The sequence below is a fragment of the Bufo gargarizans genome, chromosome 6, assembly GCF_014858855.1.
Source record: "Bufo gargarizans isolate SCDJY-AF-19 chromosome 6, ASM1485885v1, whole genome shotgun sequence".
Taxonomy (NCBI): domain Eukaryota; kingdom Metazoa; phylum Chordata; class Amphibia; order Anura; family Bufonidae; genus Bufo; species Bufo gargarizans.
Genome location: NC_058085.1, coordinates 257121069 through 257140470, shown reverse-complemented (window position 1 = coordinate 257140470; position 19402 = coordinate 257121069). Strand labels below are relative to the sequence as shown.

Below are 19402 nucleotides of genomic sequence, written 5' to 3'. Positions count from 1 at the left end.
ATAACAGGACGGACTGTCCCCTCTTTTTTGGGGACCACAAAGATTGGAGCAAAACCCTCAAACGGTCTTGCGCAGTAACCCGAACGATCACTTCCTGCCGCAGAAGTGAAAATGGGAGGGCCGTCAGGGTCTGCTTTGAAGCATTATCTGCCGTCGAGCAGGAGAGCCATAGGGTACGGCGGCTAGCCACCAACAGAACTGACGAGCGGGCCATAAGCCTGGCCGCGTCCAAAGAGGCCTCACAGATATACACACTGGCGGCATGAGAGAGCTGCAGGGCCGTATTGGCCAGTTCACCAGAGGGGACTCCCGAGGAGAGGCCCCGACGTAAATTTGCCCACTCCCCCATAGCCTTGCCTTGCTCACCCATGTAGAGGCAAACATCAGCTGCAGTGCTGTGCCCACTGCTTCAAAGGAAGATTTCGCAAAAACTTTTTCTTATCCCCGATAGCAGAGAAAGAAGCACCATCCGCCATTGTCTAGGTAGTATGTTTAGCCAAGCGGGAAACTGGCAGGTCCACTATAGGTGAGGACGACCATTTCCTAGTCAAATCCTCTGGAAATGGATAAAAGGAAGTTTAGGGGGAAAGAGGTTAAACCCTGTAGAAAAGGGAAAACAGCGCTTACCCAGCCTGTGTCCCTCCACGCAGCATGTTCAGAGGTTCCTTGTCAGCATCCCGCTGCTGATGCATTTAAAATCTGTCTGTGGGCGGAGCCAGCACCCAGGGTTCGGATTCAGCTCAGATGACGGCGTGGGAGCGGAGAAAGCTCATGCCCCCCCCCCCCCCCAATAGATCTGTCCCCCAGCGCAGGCCCTGCTAGCCTCCGTCCCCCCACCCCCCTTGCGGGAACAACACCTCACTGCATCCCCAGCCAAGCAGATGCTGGCCAGAGGATAAGAAGCCGCGGGGAGCCCATGCGGGAGTAGGCCATAGAGAATCCAGGGTCTCAATTAGCAGAAGCCCCCTGGACTGGAGACGACGTGCCAAACATTGAAGGGCCTGGAAAAGGACACCCTGCACCAAGTCCTTCGGCCCCCTACTCCTGGAAGGAACAGGTGACCTGAGAAGGGGAGGGTGCTGGAAGGAGGGGAGCACTTCGGGCCAGAATTTTTAATTCTATTTTTTAATACTCACCCGTCCGGCATCTTCTGCCCCCCTGGCTCCAGCCGGATCATCACCTTCGGTGTGCGGCTCCTTGGATAGGGATGCTACACCGGAAACAGAGGAGACTTGCGGTGAGCGGCCGTGGTGATTTTAAGGTTGGCGAAGGAAGGCCTCTGGTCCTACTTTGCTTCTGGAAACCGGGAAGGAGCAGCAGGCTTAGGGGACCACCTGGACTCCTGGGTGGGACTGCAGGCAGCTTTTAGGACTGCCTGATACTCGCGCTAGACGAAAAGGGAAAAAAAAAAAAAAAAACAGCAGACCTGCAATGCAGTGAGGTCTGCCTTCTACAGATACCAAGCTAAAAAAACGTATTTAGCTTAGTCCCTCTAAGAAGGGTATAGCTAAAGGGGAGGAGCTCACACCTTTGTGCTTAGTGTCCGCCTCCTAGTGGCAACAACTATACCTATGGTCAAGCCCGTGTCCCCCAATAATGATACAGATGAGAAATGGTCACCATCCTATTAGTACAAACAAAACCTGTCCTTATTACACAGCAGGACAAGTTACTTTACAGTTTGATCTAAAGAGCTGCCTCATCCTCCTCTCTGCTCAGTGATTAGGATACTGAATACAGATAACACCTTTAGATGAATCTCTGTAGGAATGGAGTTCATGAGGAGACATGAAGTACAGAAAGGATGGACAGGACAGACTGTAGTAATGTGGGGCTGTGGTAATGGAGACTGCATACAAGTGTGGCTGCGCATTATCCACATCCCTACTCCTCTTTGTACTTCATGTCTCCTCGTAAACTCCATTCCTACAGAGATTCAGCTCAAGATCTTTTCAGCTCTATTCAGGATGATAATACCTTACAAGCAGAGAAGAGAGGAGGCTGAGGCAGCTCTGTAGCTCAGTGTTCTGAAATAACTTGTCCTCCTTTGCAATTAGAACAGGCTTTGTGTGTACTAATAGAATGGCGGCCATTTTATTTCTCCTAATGATTGCTCCCTAGACAAATTTTATGGGGAATGTTGCTTTATAACTAATAAAAGGTATTTCGGAATATATTTATAATAAAGTAATATTTAAAGTATTTTCATTTTCTCAATTCTCGGAGAACCCCTTTAATAACCTCATTATTTAGCATAACCTGGGGTGTGGGAGTGTAGATGTGCCATCAGCAGTCCTATTTCAGGACTGTACAAATCCCTCCTTTACATACAGGTTTATTGTACATTATGCATGTGATCCCAGGGGAAGGCAGGTTATAATCAATAAAAGGGCAGCACCCTAGAAGAGAAGGGATGGTCCTACCAGTGGACTTGGGCAGGTTTTTAAGGAAGTCTTTTCGGTCATCATCATGCAAAATGCTGTAGACGCTGGTGTTCACCAGATCTTCTTGCTTGTACTGTAGGTATTGAGTGACGTTTTCTGACACAAACACAATGCTTCCATCCCGATTCACCACAAAGAGGAAACCATCCAGAGCCTGGAGACAAACGGGAGCAGTGTGACAAAAGAGCAAAGGCATCATACATTGTCCTGCACCCAAATGACACCTCAGTACTCACTGGCATCACAGTGATCAATAAGAAATATCATAACCGGAGCAGAGAGAAGCAACGATAACAAGGAAACCAGAGAAAACACAAGATGACCAACCCCCTAGGGTCTTACTATTTTTGTTTGCAGATTTAAACATTCAGATTTGTATCTCCCCCTTTTTAGTAAGCTACACAAAGAAAAGGGCAGACAGTAGCACAGTAAAATCTCAACACATTATCACTAAAATATGTGGGAATAATGGGAATGTCCATGCCACACCACTCACTTGTAACAGAAGCGGCCCCAGGGAATCTTTATCGATAACTCCCTGTCCTGTAGAGGAAACATCAGCCTTCTGGACGTCGTCATCATTGGAGGAGGCTTTTCCTATAAAACACGGAGAGAACAGCGTTATCCGCAGAGCAATAAGCATCGCCAGATCTCTGCCAATGGAATCCCAGTCAGTTGGCAAATGACAGATAAAGATGACTGGTGATTAGTATCCTGAAACCGGTCTAATAAAAATACAGAACCGAGGGGCACTGAGCACAACAATGACAAGGGGAGATGCACCAGGAAAGTTCTACATTCAAACATCAACCTATTGCCGACCAGTGCTATACATGTACAACAGAAGTAAGGTCCTTACTGATGGTGCCCACTCATGGGCTCAGCAGGCGCCATAGCCACTGGGTTCTTCCGTTTTAAACAGCGGACACCTGGGGCTAAAGTCCGCAATAACGCCAATAGTAGACAGGCTTACGTATGTGATCAGCGATAATGCCAATTGCAGACATTAAACCTCTCAGATGCCATGGTTAACTGTGACCACATCAACTAAAGCAACATTCCCCAGTAGCACTGCGTTCAGCTTCCCCGTGTGGAGATTGGGGAAGCGGTTGCTTTTATACAAAAAGCCCTCATCTCTGTGAAGAAACAAAGTTTAAATATAAAAATTCAAATCCCCCTCTTTTCCCTTTCAGGACTACGTAATTTTAATTTTTTGCATTTTCATTTTTCACTCTCTGCCTTCCCAAGACTATGACAGTTTTTTTTCTATTCATATAGAAATATGAGGGTTTTTTTTTTGTTTTTTTTTCTAATGGCACCGTTTTCTGTTGCAGACAATGTAATGGTAAGCTGAAAAAATTCCAAACAGGGTGGAATTGGAAAGAAATGATATTCTGCCACAGCTGGCAGAATTGACTTTTGTTACTGCATTGCCTATGTGGTAAAAAAGTATATGCTCACTTTATTTTCTGGTTTAGTAAAATTGAAACATTTTTATCGTTTTTCTAGTGTATCAATACTTTATAAAGAAAAAAAATAATTTTTTTGCATCTTCATATCCTGACCCCCGTAACGGTTTTCATATTTGCATCTACGGACCTGTGTAAGGACTCTTTTTGTGAGTTCATCTGTAGTTTTCAGTGATACCATTTTGAAGGGGGGAGGGGTTATACATTTTTTTATCAGTTTTCAAAATTTTGGAAAGGTGAAGCTACAAAAACAGTGAATCTGCCATTTTTTCCCCAATGTGCAGTATGAATAGTCTGACATTATCCAATCAGTGCCACCTGTGGTACACTGTGCAGGGACACTACCCGAAATGTTCACCACCCTTCTGGACCGCCTTTGCAAACTGCAAAGAATTCTAGCAGAAATAATAAATAAATGGTCCCATTGGAAATACAAGCAATTACTAAAAACAGACATGTCAGAAGTTACTGGTTCTCAGTATTTAATATCGCGAGTCCCTGATATGTAAAATGCCTGTTAACCACAAACATAGGGGGCATCCTCAGTGTCCGCACCTGGACATGTGTAGTCATAGAATGGGAAGGGTACCTTGCTCCTTGATCTGGCGAATCTGCCTGACAGTCTCCTTTAAGATAGCACATTTATCGGGTTTCACGTTGAAGTTGTCAATGTCACTGAGATTTGCGGAGATCAGCTCGGCCAGTTCCTCAATGTATTTGCTCTCCTGCTCACGTCGCCTCTTTTCACCGCTACAGGTCAGACTGGAAGAGAGTTAGACAATGTTCAGCAAACCATCAACCAGCACTTCACATGCAGCACAGTCACTGCGGAGCCTCCGCAGGGAACACAGATGCTGGGTTACTTGGGGAAGGGGTCTATTATTCAGCTCCTCCAGTGCCAAAACATGTTAAATACATTCATAGAGGCACAAAGGGGAAAAAAAAAATTATAATAATAATAAAATCTATATACGGTATAATATATTTTTTTTATTTATATATTATATTATATTTTATTTCTGTAAGGGCTCATGCACACGGCCGTAGCCGTACTATGTAACAGCAGGTTCACAATACAGGGGCAATGGCTGTGTGCACCCCGCATCACTTGTATTGGCCTGCAATCCGGGAGATGTAGTGCAGAATGGAGACATGGACGGGAGCACTACAGAGTTCTTACGTGGGTTTTCTGTGAATGCCTTCGCACCACAAAAAGTTGTGCATGCTACGGGTGGGCTATATGGCCTAAAAATCTATACTGCAATATAATTTTAAAGCATGTGCGATATATATATATTTTTTTTACTTAATAACTATTCGCCTCCTTAGGGGCTAGAACGCTTGTCCTATTCACCCTAATAGAGATCTATCAGGGTGAATAGGACTTCACACGCTCCCTGCTGCCCTGTGCATAGTGCACACAGCAGTAGGGAGCCGACTATGGCAGCCAGGGCTTGAGTAGCGTCCTGGCTGCCATGGTAACCGATCGGAGCCCCACAATTACACTGCTGGGGCTCAAATCAGAAGCTGCCACCCTGGAGCCACTGCCACCAATCATTTAATTGTGTGGAGGGGGGGCCTGCAATTAATACTTAGAAGAGGGGAGTAGAAGGGAGGGGCTGTGGCCACTGCGCCACTAATGAATATAGTTAATATGCCTGAATACAAAATGTAGCTACCTGCATATGCCGGCCATATCCCATACCTGGCCTCTATTACTACGCGCAGTGATCCGCCGCAAATAACCCCTCATTGGTGGTCAGCAGAAGCCTCACGCAGTGGGGAGGGAGGGACACCCTCCTTCTCCAGTTCCCAGCTCAGGAGAACATGGTGCGTGCCGAGAGCGGCGCATGCCATGTTCTACCGCGATATGGCGATACAAACAAAATCTCTACCGTTGGCCAAATTTATATCGTTTGTATCACATATGGTCTATATCGCCCACCCCTATTGCATGCACTACTTTTTTGCGCTGCGGACAGTCTGATGCGAATCACAGACTCCATTCAGCGGTCCACAATTTGAGGTCTGCAGCACAGCCTGGCCGGCACACGTGTGCATAAGCCTTTAGAAAATCGGGATACAAAGAAAATTCAAAAGATTTTTTATTTTATTTTTGTAAAAAAAAAAAAAAAAACGAAAAAAAAAAACCACTTTACAAATTTCGCCATAACTGCATTGACCCGCAGAATAAGGACATCATGTCATTTTTAGTGCACAGTGAATGCCGTAATAGCAAAACCCCAAAAACCTTGTAGGAATTTTCATATTCCTTTGTACTGCTCACCGAGATGGCCGCACATGCTCGGTTTCATCCTTCAACTGCCTCCTGAACTGAACGACATTTGTTGCGCGACAATTTTTTTTATAATCATAGTCTATGGTGTCGCATTGCGACGTGTGACAGTCACATTACTCTTGGGATAACCCCTTTAAGGCTGCACTATTAAAACATACAGCAGGTGCCTCAGCCTGGAACTTGGTACACAGTCCTGGAGCCATCAGGCTTATAAGGGAATTCTTACCTGGGGCCAGGAGTGTCACACAATGAGGGCTTCCTCTTCCTGGTGTCCGACGACAAAGGATCCAAGGAGTTTTCACCTAATCCACTCATTGTGAACAAACATCAGAAGCTGCAGGACAAAAGATGAGGAGTTTACCAAAAGGCAATAATGACACATGGCTGAATCCCCAAAATAAATGAAAGCAGCAGCAGCTTAAGCACTTTATTCCAGTAACAGACACGAGTCATACGTTGTACCAGTGGTCAGACGCGTATTGGACTTTATTGATGATAAAGGGTTTGGCCCCCGAAAAAAAATTCAGGAGTCAGAAACCAGTGTTAGGGTACATTCACTCAATGGATTTTGAAAATCAGCCTACAAAGTTGAGCATGGAATCCACACGTGTTTTTTGTCCAGCTTTTGAGAAAAAACACAAACACTGCATGGGCACATAACGAGCTGATTTTTTTCAAATGTTTCCTATTCATTTCGAAGAGAGACAAACAAATAAAATAAAACATAGTGCTGCTTGCAATTTAAATAAATGAGAAGCTGTTCTGAGACTTTTTTGGAGCCAATAGTGAAGCAGAAACGCTCCAAAAAAATAAATAAAAAAAATCTGTGTCAACTGGCCCTTACAAGCTGACATGATAAATAGTGTAAATCATGGCTGCGCCAGACTTTCCTTGCTGCACACTCTTTGGGTTTGTGTCCATGATCAGTGTGAGGTGAGGTCGGCTGGGTGCACCTTATCCTGTCCCCAGCAGATGGCTCCACCGTGCCTCATGCTGTAGTATCTTCTCATCACTCCTATCAGTAAACAACCAGCATCCCGCCATCCCCAAGGTTATTCAAAGAGAATCTGCCTTCGTCTGCGACTCCAGCTTACTATTACTGAGAAAGGCAGCTCCAGAACAATCCTGACTGTGATAAGGACATGGAGATATAACAACGACGCAAACGTCTTATGGGCTATTTACACTGTATACATCAATTCCCAGAAGGAACAGGGGGGCCCTATATGAATTATGGATGGTTAATAAATAATCCATGATTAAGTAGTATGGATGCTCCTCCCAGTCCACCAGTGATACTCCACCAATTGTGGATTAGGCAAGACACAGTGAAGGGATGTGGGATGGGGTAAGAGCTCTAATCCTATAAATTCTAACAATTTGTGTAATGCCCCCAGCAACCTGAAGTGACAAGGGCCCATGATCGCAGCCTCAAACCACAGAGAAGGGGAGAACAGCAGTTGGTAAACCCGGGATCCAACACAAACAGAAAGAGCAAACAGGACAAGAGGAGCGTAAACAGAGCGAGGCGGAACCAGGATGTGCCAAGTGCAGCTTCCGTTATCTTCTCCAGACGTTGCCCCAGACAACCCCTGGCACTCAACTTCAGGGGCCCCAGCCACGTAGGCAGGTGAAAGGGACATATGCAGTAACTCCCCATATATCCACAAAGTAGCCATTAGGGGGGCTATACTGTATTATACAGGAATTGGTGCTAAATCCGAGCAAGCAGCTATAAGGATATATTATACAAGTCTATATCAAAGTGAGGGGGGCATTACAAAAGAATAGGTTCTGTATCCAGAGCAAATAAGAAAATTATATATATATATATTACACACACACACACACACACTAGAGGATACAGTAAGAGGCTCTACATACAGTGTAAGGCTGAGTTCACACGGGCGAGATTTCCGCGCGGGTGCAATGCAGTAGGTGAACGCATTGCACCTGCACTGAATCCTGACCCATTCATTTCAATGGGGCTGTGCACATGAGCATTTTTTTTCATGCATCAGTTCTGCAATGCTTTAAAATCGCAGCATGTTCTATATTCTGCGTTTTTAACGCAGCCCTGGCTCCATAGAAGTGAATGGGGCTGCGTTAATAACGCATTGCATCTGCAAGCAAGTGCGGATGCAATGCGTTTTTCACTGATGGTTGCTAGGAGATGTTGTTTGTAAACATTCAGTTTTTTATCACGCGCGTGAAAAATGCATCAAAACGTATTGCATCCGCGCGGAAAAAACTGAACAACTAAACGCAATTGCAGCCAAAACTGACTGAACTTGCTTGCAAAATGGTGCGAGTTTAACTGAACGCACCCTGAACGCATCCGGACCAAATCTGTCACGCTCGTGTGAACTCAGCCTATTAAGCGTGTAACTGGATCTATTACAAGCTCAACGTCCACAGCGAGTAAAGGGATATAGCACACAGTAGCAGGCTCTATATCTACCGTGAGTGGCGAAATATTATATACAGCAATAGGCTCAATATTCAAAGCGTGTAGCTACAAAAGGGGATATATTATACAGCAGCAGCCTCTATATCTAGGGCGATAGTATATACAGGAATAGGTTCAATATACAGGGCAAAAAGCTACAAGAGGGGATATATTATACTGCAATAGGCTCTACATCCAAAGTAAGCAGCTATGAAGGCGATTTACATTATTTAGTAGGCCTGACTTTCAAAGCAAATTAGCAACAGGCGCTATGTCAGAGCAAAAGGTTATGAATAGGGGTTATTTTACAACAGACTTTGTGATTGCAATAACTCCTGTACAAGCATCAGACGCCAGTTCAGGCCTTTTTAATTCCTAAAAGAAAGTCTACCGAGTATCAACTGTTCAGACTCTTCCTACCATTCATGAGCGCAGGGCACTCTGAACTGCACAGCAATGCTGCTAGTGCCTGAAATAACCAATCACAAAGCTCTGTACTGCAAGGAGCTTTGTTATTGGTCAGTTTGGACGGGCTGATTCAGCACACCATTCCGAAACTGTGAAGAGGCTCGTGCAGCAGCGCGTGATCTTCAAGGGGTGGCGCCTGACCGAATGAGCAGCTTCTTGGTGGGCTTCAGCTTTTGAAACTTTTAGGGACATATCAGAAGTGTTGATCAGCGGGGGTCCGAGTGCTGAGAGACCCTAGAACAAGGAGACTGAAGAGCTCAGCAGTGCGCAGCTTCTCCTCACTGCTGAGACCGGTAGTGAAGACGTTCTATTGAGACAGTCTTCACCGTCGTGCTCAGCAGTGAGGAGAAGCAATGCTCGGCTGAGCGCTTCTGACTTCTTGTTCTAGAGATCAGCTGGGTTCTCAGCGCTGAGACACCCCTGCCAAATCAACACTTCTGATATGTTCCTATGACACATCAATAAAAAAAAAAAAAAAAAGTGTAGTTACTTTTTAGGGTCCCTTCACGCGTCCGCAAAATGGATCCGCATCCATTCCGCAGTTTTGCGGAACAGGTGCGTACCCATTCATTTTCAATGGGGCTGTCCGCATCCACGGTTCCGCAAAAAAAAAAAAAAAAAAAAAAAAAAAAAAGACGAACATGTCCTATTTTTGTCCGCAATTGCAGACAAGAAAAGGCATTTTCTACAAGTGTCGGCGAAGTGCTGTCTGCAAAATGCAGAACGCACACTGCCGGCGCCAGTGTTTTGAGGATCCGCAAAACACATACGGACGTGTGAATGGACCTGTAATGTTGGGCAGGGGGCCTGCCTGGGGTTTCTAAGCCCCTTGGGGGTCTGGGGTGAATGCACGCAGGCTATTATAGCCAAGTGGTAAAGTACATCCCAATAGGATTCAAGTCAGGACTTTGACTTGGCCACTCCAAAACCTTCCTTTTGATTTGCCTTGTATGCTTTGGATCACTGTCCTGCTGCATAACCCAAGAGCGCTTAAGCTTTAGGTCATGAGCTGACAGGTGGACATTTTCTTTTCGGCGTCACTACACTGTTCCACAATAGATGGTAATGATGAGATTGTGCCTTTGATATGCAATCATGGCTGAGCAGCCTGACAGGAAAACCCACCAATATGTAGTATGTGCAAGTGCCAAAGAGTAGTGTGTAGTGAGGCCTCGTCCCTTCAGGCAGCTCTCTTGTTAAGTGGAGACAACTGGTCAAGCTCGCATTCTTGGGCAGGTTGTTGGCGGCCATTTTAAATAATTTCCAGAGAACCCCTTTAATGACTTTCACATTATGTACTACTTTTTGGGACCATCTAGCCCATTTCACTTTGCCAGACAGGTTCTATTTAAAGGTCCGGTTAGAATGAGTGATATTGGGAACAAGCATTCATAGGATAATTGGTCTGTATAACCGTGCTGCCGATCCACCAATAAACAAGAACACTGTCAACTGATTTACATCTTTCATCAGAATAAAAGATGTACGATTATCAGCAGCACATCTCCGTGTAACAGATGTACTGCCGATAATCATTACAACTGCAATCGTACCTCCCCATTCACTTTGTATCGACATGCGTTATAGGCCAATACAAACGAGCACCGATTGAAGTGTTTATCACTCGAACCTCAGGCTGTTTTATAGGGTCTTAAGTGATGTTTGCATTCAACAGGTCTGGCAGTGATCATGCCTGGATGTGCGTCATTAACTAGTTGATTAATAGTTCAGGGGCAATTCCTTTTACACACAGGGCTAGGTAAGCCTGAATAGCATTTTCCCTTCAATGACTGGGTTACCTTTGTCCAATATTAAAATTAGTTTTGCGATCTGAAGCTTTTAAGTGTGACAAATATGGAAAAATTGCAGAAATTGGGAAGGGGGAAAATATTCTTCACACTTATGAGGGGGAATATATTACACAAAAAGACTAAACTTAGGCTCCATTCACACGTCCGCAATTTCGTTCTGCATTTTGCGGAACGGAATTGCGGACCCATTTATTTCTATGGGGCAGCACAGTGTGCTGCCCGGATCCACACTTCCGGGTCCGCAATTCCGATCCCGAAAAATATAGAACATGTCCTTTTCTTGTCCGCAATTGCGGATAAGAATAGGCATTTTCTATTAAGTGCCGGCGATGTGCGGTCCGCAAAATGCGGAACGCACATAGTCGATGTCCGTGTTTTGCGGATCCACGGATCCGCAAAACACACACGGACGTGTGAATGGACCCTTACGGCGAGTGGTTATTGGGGGGTATATTAACATATAGCCTTTAACTGTATAAGACATAGGACCTATGAGATCGGATAGATCATACAATAACAGATTGTAATATATCCCCTGTGGATTTACACAGTAACAGACTCTATATTCCAAGCAAACGGCCATAAGGAGGAACATATTTATACAGTACCAGACTCTATATCACTGGACACAGAGTCTGCACTGATGACCGACCATGTGTTCATTCCCCTTAAATCCTCTTACTCGGGATCATCTGTGACCAGCGACGACCTAATTATTCCAGTGACCCGAGAACCTGCCTCTATGATCTACAGGGTGAGCGAGAGGTCAGGTCGTGGTCAGGATATTGTCCAGCCATGGCTCATAAACGCGAGTATCCCCACTGAATACAGGAACTCTTGTGATGCAGCCCCCCATCCAAGTAGGCCGCTCCCAGTGGTATATAACACATGTGGAAGGCAAAATTGTGTGATATAGATTAAAATCTCTTATCATAAGGCCCCATGCACACAACTATCAATTTTGCAGTCCCAAAAAAAAAATAAAAAAAAAATAACAGATCCCAACCGTGTGCATCCCCCATTTTCCCCTTCTGCATATCCCGCCCAATATTAAAAATACCTATTCGTGTCCACAATACAGACAAGAATAGGACATGTTCTATCTTTTTTGCAGGAGAGCAGAATGACCATACAGATGTGGACAGCACACAGTGTGCTGACCACATATTTTTGCAGCCACATTAAAATTAATAAGATTGTATCTGATCCACACAAAAAAAAAAAAAAAAAATGCAGGCTAAAAATATAGTCAAGAGCATGGGGCCTAAAGCTGTGTAATAGGAATTAGAATTTTTCCGCCATATTCGCATAGACGATATGGGTGGGACTCCAGTGGCAATTATTCAACCCCCAATGCAAATTAGACTTATGAGCCAAATATTGGCCAATATTCACTTCAATGGGACAACTCCTTCCCATTCAAGTGCATGAGCCTGCGGAGTTGTAATTATACCTGCTCGCCACTGCAATATCAACAGCGAGCAGGTAAACAGAAGAGAACATGGCGCTCATACGATATTTATGACCAATCCTGATAGGTTATCAATATAAAAAAAGCGGACAGCACCTTTAATACCACGTATTAATGTAGTGCGATTGTCCATATTGCCTACTTTGCTGGCTCGATTCATTTTTTCATCACATTATACATTGCTCGTATCAAGGGGTTACGACCACCCTGCAATCCAGTAGCAGTGGCAGTGCTTGCACGCTATAAGGAAAAGGTGTTGGCTTCTCTGGTGGCCAGGATTGTAGGCGTGCGCCTAGGCCGGAGCTTTTTCCTACAGTGTGCAAGCATGGCCTCCCCTGCTGGATTGCATTGATCGAGCACACACTTGTCACAAAAGCTTTCCTTCCCGACAATTAGCTGCTAAAACAACCACTGTATGAGGACTACCGTTATTGCTCTTCCCCATACCGAATCATTGGGCAGCAGACCACTGTTCATACACCATGACCTGCTGCCCAGAAACAATGACCGAGTCGTCCACATGGAATATCATTTCCCCCCCCCCATCATGAATGAGCGTTTTGCTCAATCATCGGGTGGTCTGCGGCACTGTTACACAAGCGGATTATCTAGAACGAGCTTTTGAACGAATGTTGGTTGACGGCCCGTGTAAACCCGCCTTAAGTGCCTTTTATTAACTTTGTGCACACGACAAAGGGGTTTCCTCACATCAGCAAACACGTATATATCCCCAATATCAATAACTAAGGGAATAAATAATACGATAGGGACACTTATGCGGATCAGATGCAGACCCACTCATTTCAAATGACCCACATAAAAATGCGGACAGCAGATCTGTTTTTATACTGCGTTTCCTTTCAAAAAAGGAAAAACAAAATGCAAATCACACACAGCAAAACCGAATTACATCAATTACAAAATTGAGTTACATTAATGTAATTTAAAGGGGTTGTGCAGCCAGTACTTATTGATGACCTATCTTCAGGATAGCTCAATATCTGGTCAGTGGGGGTCCGACTCTCGTTTGAAGAGGAGGTGGCTCTCGTAAGTGAGCCACCTCCTTTTCAAGATTACGCTGCGTGTCGTCTCGGAAGTCTCGGCTGCGGTGTAGTAACACTTGCTTGTTCCATTCCAGCGAGTGGTACACAAGCACTTTTAATTACAGTGCGCCACAGCTGCAAGCGACATGAAGAGGAAGCAGTGCTGATACAAGAAAAACAGCTGATCGTCAGGGGTGTCAGGAGTCAGACCCCCATCGATCATATATTGATGACCCATCAGATGTTCTGGCTACACAACCCCTTTAAGCCTGCTGTATGTTTTTCATGCTGGAAAGGAAATGCAGCATAAACGCAGGTATGTGGTTAAAAAAAAAAAAAAAAAAGTTGCATTTGGAGAAACCACTTCTATTAATTGAGATATTGAATTATTTGTTTGTTTGGTTTATTGCAAAGGGGTGAAGGTTTGCAAATGTTCCTAATAAAGCCAACTTGCAATGGGAGGGGGGGGGGGGGGGGGTCGGAGAGGAATGTAGTGTGAATAATTTAGATTGCAACTGTATGTAAAGATAGAGCACGCATCGTCCTTTGTCCGGCCTCCTCTCGGCATATTTGCTGCGCTGCGGCCAGATCTCGGACAGCTCCTATTATAGTGAATGGGGCCGGGCGGACTTCTGTCAGCACGTGTGTAAACTGTAGTACGGATCCGGCAGGCTGTTCTCTTGCCGGAAAAGATAACCATGGTGAAATTGGCCCGAGCTGCTTCATGAAAAATATACATGTCATCCAGCCACTTTAACACCAGGGCGGCAAAATAACAGGGATCTCAGATGTCAGTTACCAGAGCTGTGGGTCTCCCCCTACAGTTCCGCAACCCCCAGAACATCATGGCACTACTCACCGGAGCCGAAGGAGACCTAAAGCTACAAGGCCTTGTGGTCCTGCGTGCTCGTCATCCTACCCAGTATCCTGCAAGAACAATACAGAACAAATATCAGCATTATGATCTTGATATACAGACAACTCTGCAGGGGGATAAAGTGCATTTCCTAAATACACTCCCCCAACATACATTATGAGTTTTACATATCAGGTCTTATTATTTGTAACGACAGGGCACCCCCCGATATGATATGCCCAGCCCTGCAAGCTCCCTGGATTTCTGTGAGGCTTTCCTCTTCTTTAGTCAAATGTACCAGTGCATTAATCTGTCCTCCTCAAGGATGGCAGCCCGTAGTTTCCTGTTTGCGTTGACATCTTCCACCACTCCTAGATTTAATTGCTGTATGATGCCGCCACTAGATGGTTTATATCATTTAGTATCAAGCAGCAGTGTCCTCTAACATTGCTGATCTGGGGGACTCTTATTTAATATCTGCCCTCAGGGTATTAGTTTGACCAGAGGGCAGGTCCAGCTATAGTGGTTGTGGAGACGTTGGTTCTGGTAGTCTATTTCACAACGTTCAAGACTGTACTTTTTGAAAGGCTAAGCTGTAGGTCGTTCCCCAGCTTTCATGTCCTCCTGAGGAGCAAACATTCCTAGTGATAGAGTAATAGAGGAGAACTAGACAGCCTTTACGCGACAGAAGTTGCATAAAGGCTGTCATTCTGGCCATGTTGGTCTTCATCCACCTTTCCCAGAAGCAGTTATGTTCAGTCTTGTAGTTGTGTAGGATCTGGACTACTCTGGAGATCAGATTTGGTGGCGGAGATTACTTCAGCTCTTGTTGTGACCTCCACTTTGTCATTATACTCCTTGTCCCACCTGGTTATTTTCACAGGTCTGCTCATTGAGGGGTGCTCCTCAGCCGGTGTTTACGTAGTGACATTCCTGTTCCCAGTACACAATGACCTCATTTATAGACAGGGGGACCTGAAGAGGGAGAGGCCAGAAGCAAATCCTCCTAGCAATGTGATTATGGAGGAGAAAATTACATTTAGGCCCCATGCACACGGCCGTGTGCGGGCCGTGGAACCGCGGCCTGGATCCCTAATGAGAGCAGGAGCGCACGGCGTCACTGGTTGCTATGACGCCGTGTGCTCCCTGCTGCCGCCGCAATACAGTAATACACTGGTATAGATCATACCAGTGTATTACTGTACTGTGCCGGCAGCAGGGAGCGCACGGCGTCATAGCAACCAGTGACGCCATGCGCTCCTGCTCTCAGGAGGGATCCAGGCCGCGGTTCCACGGCCCGCACACAGCCGTGAAACACGGCCGTGTGCATGGGGCCTTAGTGAAATATAAAAATTATTCTCTAGGTGTTGACTTGTAGAGTCAAGTGTTATTTTCCAGCCATGACTTTGGGAATATGCTATAATCTGTAGGAGATCACACAAGTCCAATTTTAATTAAGCTTTTCAGAAACTTGTGCTTATAAAAACTCCAGTCATCCCAGACCTGCTCTTCTTCCATGCGTATACGAGATATTCCTCACAGGCTCATACCTTCCATGACACAGGAGTTAGGCTCCTCCACCTTATGGTATTGCCCTTGCCCTGCTCAGTCATTTTTAAGGAAGTCAGTCACCAGAAAATTCACAGCTAGGCACAATATCTTGTAGGGCTTGCTCAGCTGAATGATACCTTTCAAGTAGCGATCCAATACCTCATTCTGGAGAAAAACACAGTGGCTTGGTCCCACCCTCAGTGCACTTAACACACTCATCTACATTTGGATTAAAAGTACTTTTGACCAACAATGAAGCAACAGATGCCTTAGGCCCCTTTAAACCGGCAGAGCTTTGGCTAGATAATTGCTAACAAGCGTCTGTAGGAACGCTAGTTAGCAATGATCTGTTGCTGTAAAGGTGCTGCCGATTACCCGGTGACAAGTTGCGCAATGGTCATGTCACCATGTAGTTGTTCCCTTTTTGTCGTGCAACAAGTCGCTGTGTAGCCCTTAGACTTAGTGGAGGGGCTCAGTGACAGTTTGTAGAGGTGTGTGGGTGGTACATCAACTGAATCCTTTCCCCCAATATCCTGATGTAAAGATTTCTTCCAAAATTGAAAAGTTTCACTAACTGGATTATAATACCCTTAGACAGGCACGTGTCCAGTGTCTCTCTCTCTCAACCAATCACTGAAATTAAGGATGACCTCTACCAGGCAACGACCATTTTTTGGAGTAAATTTATCTGGTCAGAAAGAGAATTCCCATCATCTTGTACCCACCCCCAGCACCTGAGAAGAGCTGCACCTACTGCTCTTCCCTCCTGTCCCAAGGCCACGTTGGGTCTTGTCGGAGGATGTCGTTCCACGTGCAATCCTGAGTAGCTGTGCAGGTATGTCATATCATGTCACAACACGCAAGGCTGCAGTATGGAGGCAGCGCTCAGTAGGAATCCGTGCAGAATGCGGCAGGAGCGATAACAGTATGCCGGGCATTGAATAAAATGAGAAATTCTCATATACAATTGTTTCCACAAGCTACGGGTCATTGCTATAAACTCACTACACTGACTTCTGTAACTTTATTACCGCATACTGGTGACCCCAACTAACGCCTATAACGCAGGTTGTGCTAATCAGGATAATGCAATTCTGTGCGTAGCAATAATGCACACAAACAAGCTATGGCGGTCTGGCGATAGAATCCCAATGGCAGGGATTGGGCCCCGATTTTCTATATTGAGCAATATCAACTTTCCATCGTATGGCTGTCGTTGGATCCACTTTCGCTGGGACAAGTTTAACACACGTGTCATTTACACTGCTCTGTGGAGCCTCTGTACTACCCCAAAACCGAGAACTGGGGGAAACTGCAGTATGGTATATTAAGTGACCCTTTTACACGAGCGAGTATTCCGTGCTGGTGCAATGCATGATGCGAACGCATTGTGCCTGCACGGAGTTCGGACCCATTCATTTAAATGGGTCTGTGTACATGAGCGTTGGTTTTCACGCATCACTTGTGCGTTGCGTGAAAATTGCAGCATGTTCTATATTCTGCAATTTCCACACAACGCTGGCCCCATAGAAGTGAATGGAGCTGCGTGAAAATCGCATCCGCAAGCAAATGCGGATGCAATGCGTTTTTTCACGGATGGTTGCTAAGAGATGTTGTTTGTAAACATTCCGTTTTTTTTATCATACGAGTGCAAAACGCATTAAATCACATTGCACCTGCACAATAAAAACGGAACACGATTGCAAACAAAACTGAATGGACTTGCTTGCGAAATTGCACAGTTGTCACTGAACGCATCCAGACCTAATCCGGACACGCTCGTCTGCAAGGGGCCTAACCCATTGTGATCTAGCTTTGCTGTAGTAACTGAGCAACAGTTTCTGTATAAAGCTCAGTTTCATTCACCTCCCAGGGAGGCGGTTTCACCCTACACACTCTGGATACTGTAGAAGGCGACACCCGTAGAGAGATTCTTGTCTGGGGTGTGTTCATATAAACTCAAGGGACCCAGGTGCCAAAACAAAAAACTGATGGTAAAGGAGAGTAGAAATGCTGTAGAAGTGCTAAATAACACCGCAAGGCCTCATGCACACGAACGTTGTTTCATTCCACGTCCGTTGTTCGGTTTTTCGTGATTTTCTGTGGTCCGATTGAACTTCAATGGGTCCGTTGAAAACTCGGCTAGCGCACCGTTTGTCATCCGCGTCCGTGATTCCAGTCAGTCAAAAAAAATATAACCTGTCCTATTTTTTCAGGGAAAACTGGTCGCGGACCCATTCAAGTCAATGGGACAGTGAAAAAACGCGGAGGTACCCAAGATTGTCATCTGCGCCCGTTTTTTTTCCTATCATTTGCATGGCAAACTTGACTTAGATTTATTTTTTTTACTTTCCTTCATGTCTGGAGATCCTCCAAAAATAAAGACACATGGAAACAGAAATGGATCACGGAAGAACGGAACCCCATTTTGCGGAACGGAACAACAACGGTCGTGTGCATGAGGCCTAAACCAGTAAGTGAGAACCAGCAGCTGTATGATCAGAACCTCGTTATCGTTATTGCACCCCCAGATTGTCCATAGTAGTGACAGAAGTGAAAATAATAAAAATAAAAAAAATAATAATTACAATCCAGAAACAGGGCTTAACTGAGACCCTGGCCGCACACCAAAATAGTACATTACCATATGCTACTGTACGAAGAGGCTGGAAAAGCCACCAATGGTCAGCATTACAACTGACTCCGCACTGAAGTGGTTAACCCCACTCTGATGACAGGAAGCTGGAAACCTCCATATTTAGTCAAAGTTTGTGTAAAATTCCCTTCGCTGCAGCCAGACAGGGATTTGCATTCTTGTGGTTCAGTCATAATTACCAGAGGCCTGAGCCAAAGAATAGGAGCCCCGGCCTCAGCACCATTGTAGGAAGGGACGGGCTTCGGGTAATTAACTAAAGAGGCCCCCTTCTCCTGAAAATGATACCACACAATCTCCTGTCTGCGCCACCTACAGGGGGCGCTCCATCAATGACCCCACATAGCAACACGTAGCTAAGGTATAGTGTAGATTTATAAAAATAAAAAAAAAAAAAAAAATAACCCAGTATAACGGTATTTAACGAAATTCCAGAAAACAAAAACAAAAAACTGAAGAATGACACAGAGCGCTTCGTGAAAAGCTGGTTTAACATTAACCATCAATGGCTGGGGCCAAGCATCTGTCACGCATACGGCAAACCAAGAGGCCAGAAAACGTCTTTCGATGACATTAACACTTCACATGAGACATCTCGGGGGCTGAGAGGGAGGTTTAGTTGTATTTTAGCAGGAAATGCTTTGTAAAGAGACGTCAGGAATCTCGCACGATGAGCGCGCTGCGTCTGCGGACATGTGCTGCACATGTGTGACCGACACAGAACGGAGAAGACTTGCGTGGCGCCTATTAGAGCTGATGGATGTCAGCTGTCAGGCGATGCAGCCAAACAGAATAAACCACAGCACAGAGAGGGGAACGGCGCAATTCCGACAGTCGTACGTAATGGATTATAGATGGTAAAATCCAGCAGGGTCAGAAGTTTACATA

At 45.3% G+C, this 19402-nt stretch overlaps 1 protein-coding gene across 2 annotated transcripts in view; it reads right to left on the bottom strand.

Moving 5' to 3' along the window:
* Nucleotides 1-19402, bottom strand: part of NCOA3 (nuclear receptor coactivator 3) — a 64166-nt gene that overhangs the window by 22570 nt on the left and 22194 nt on the right. For both annotated transcript variants that reach the window (XM_044296184.1, XM_044296183.1), the window contains exons 2-6: nucleotides 14314-14381; nucleotides 6439-6546; nucleotides 4503-4675; nucleotides 2941-3041; nucleotides 2424-2598 (exon numbers count right to left, since the gene is read on the bottom strand). In XM_044296184.1, the coding sequence (XP_044152119.1) occupies nucleotides 2424-2598; nucleotides 2941-3041; nucleotides 4503-4675; nucleotides 6439-6527 (538 nt within the window). In that variant the 5' untranslated portion in view covers nucleotides 6528-6546; nucleotides 14314-14381. The remainder of the gene's footprint in view (nucleotides 1-2423; nucleotides 2599-2940; nucleotides 3042-4502; nucleotides 4676-6438; nucleotides 6547-14313; nucleotides 14382-19402) is intronic.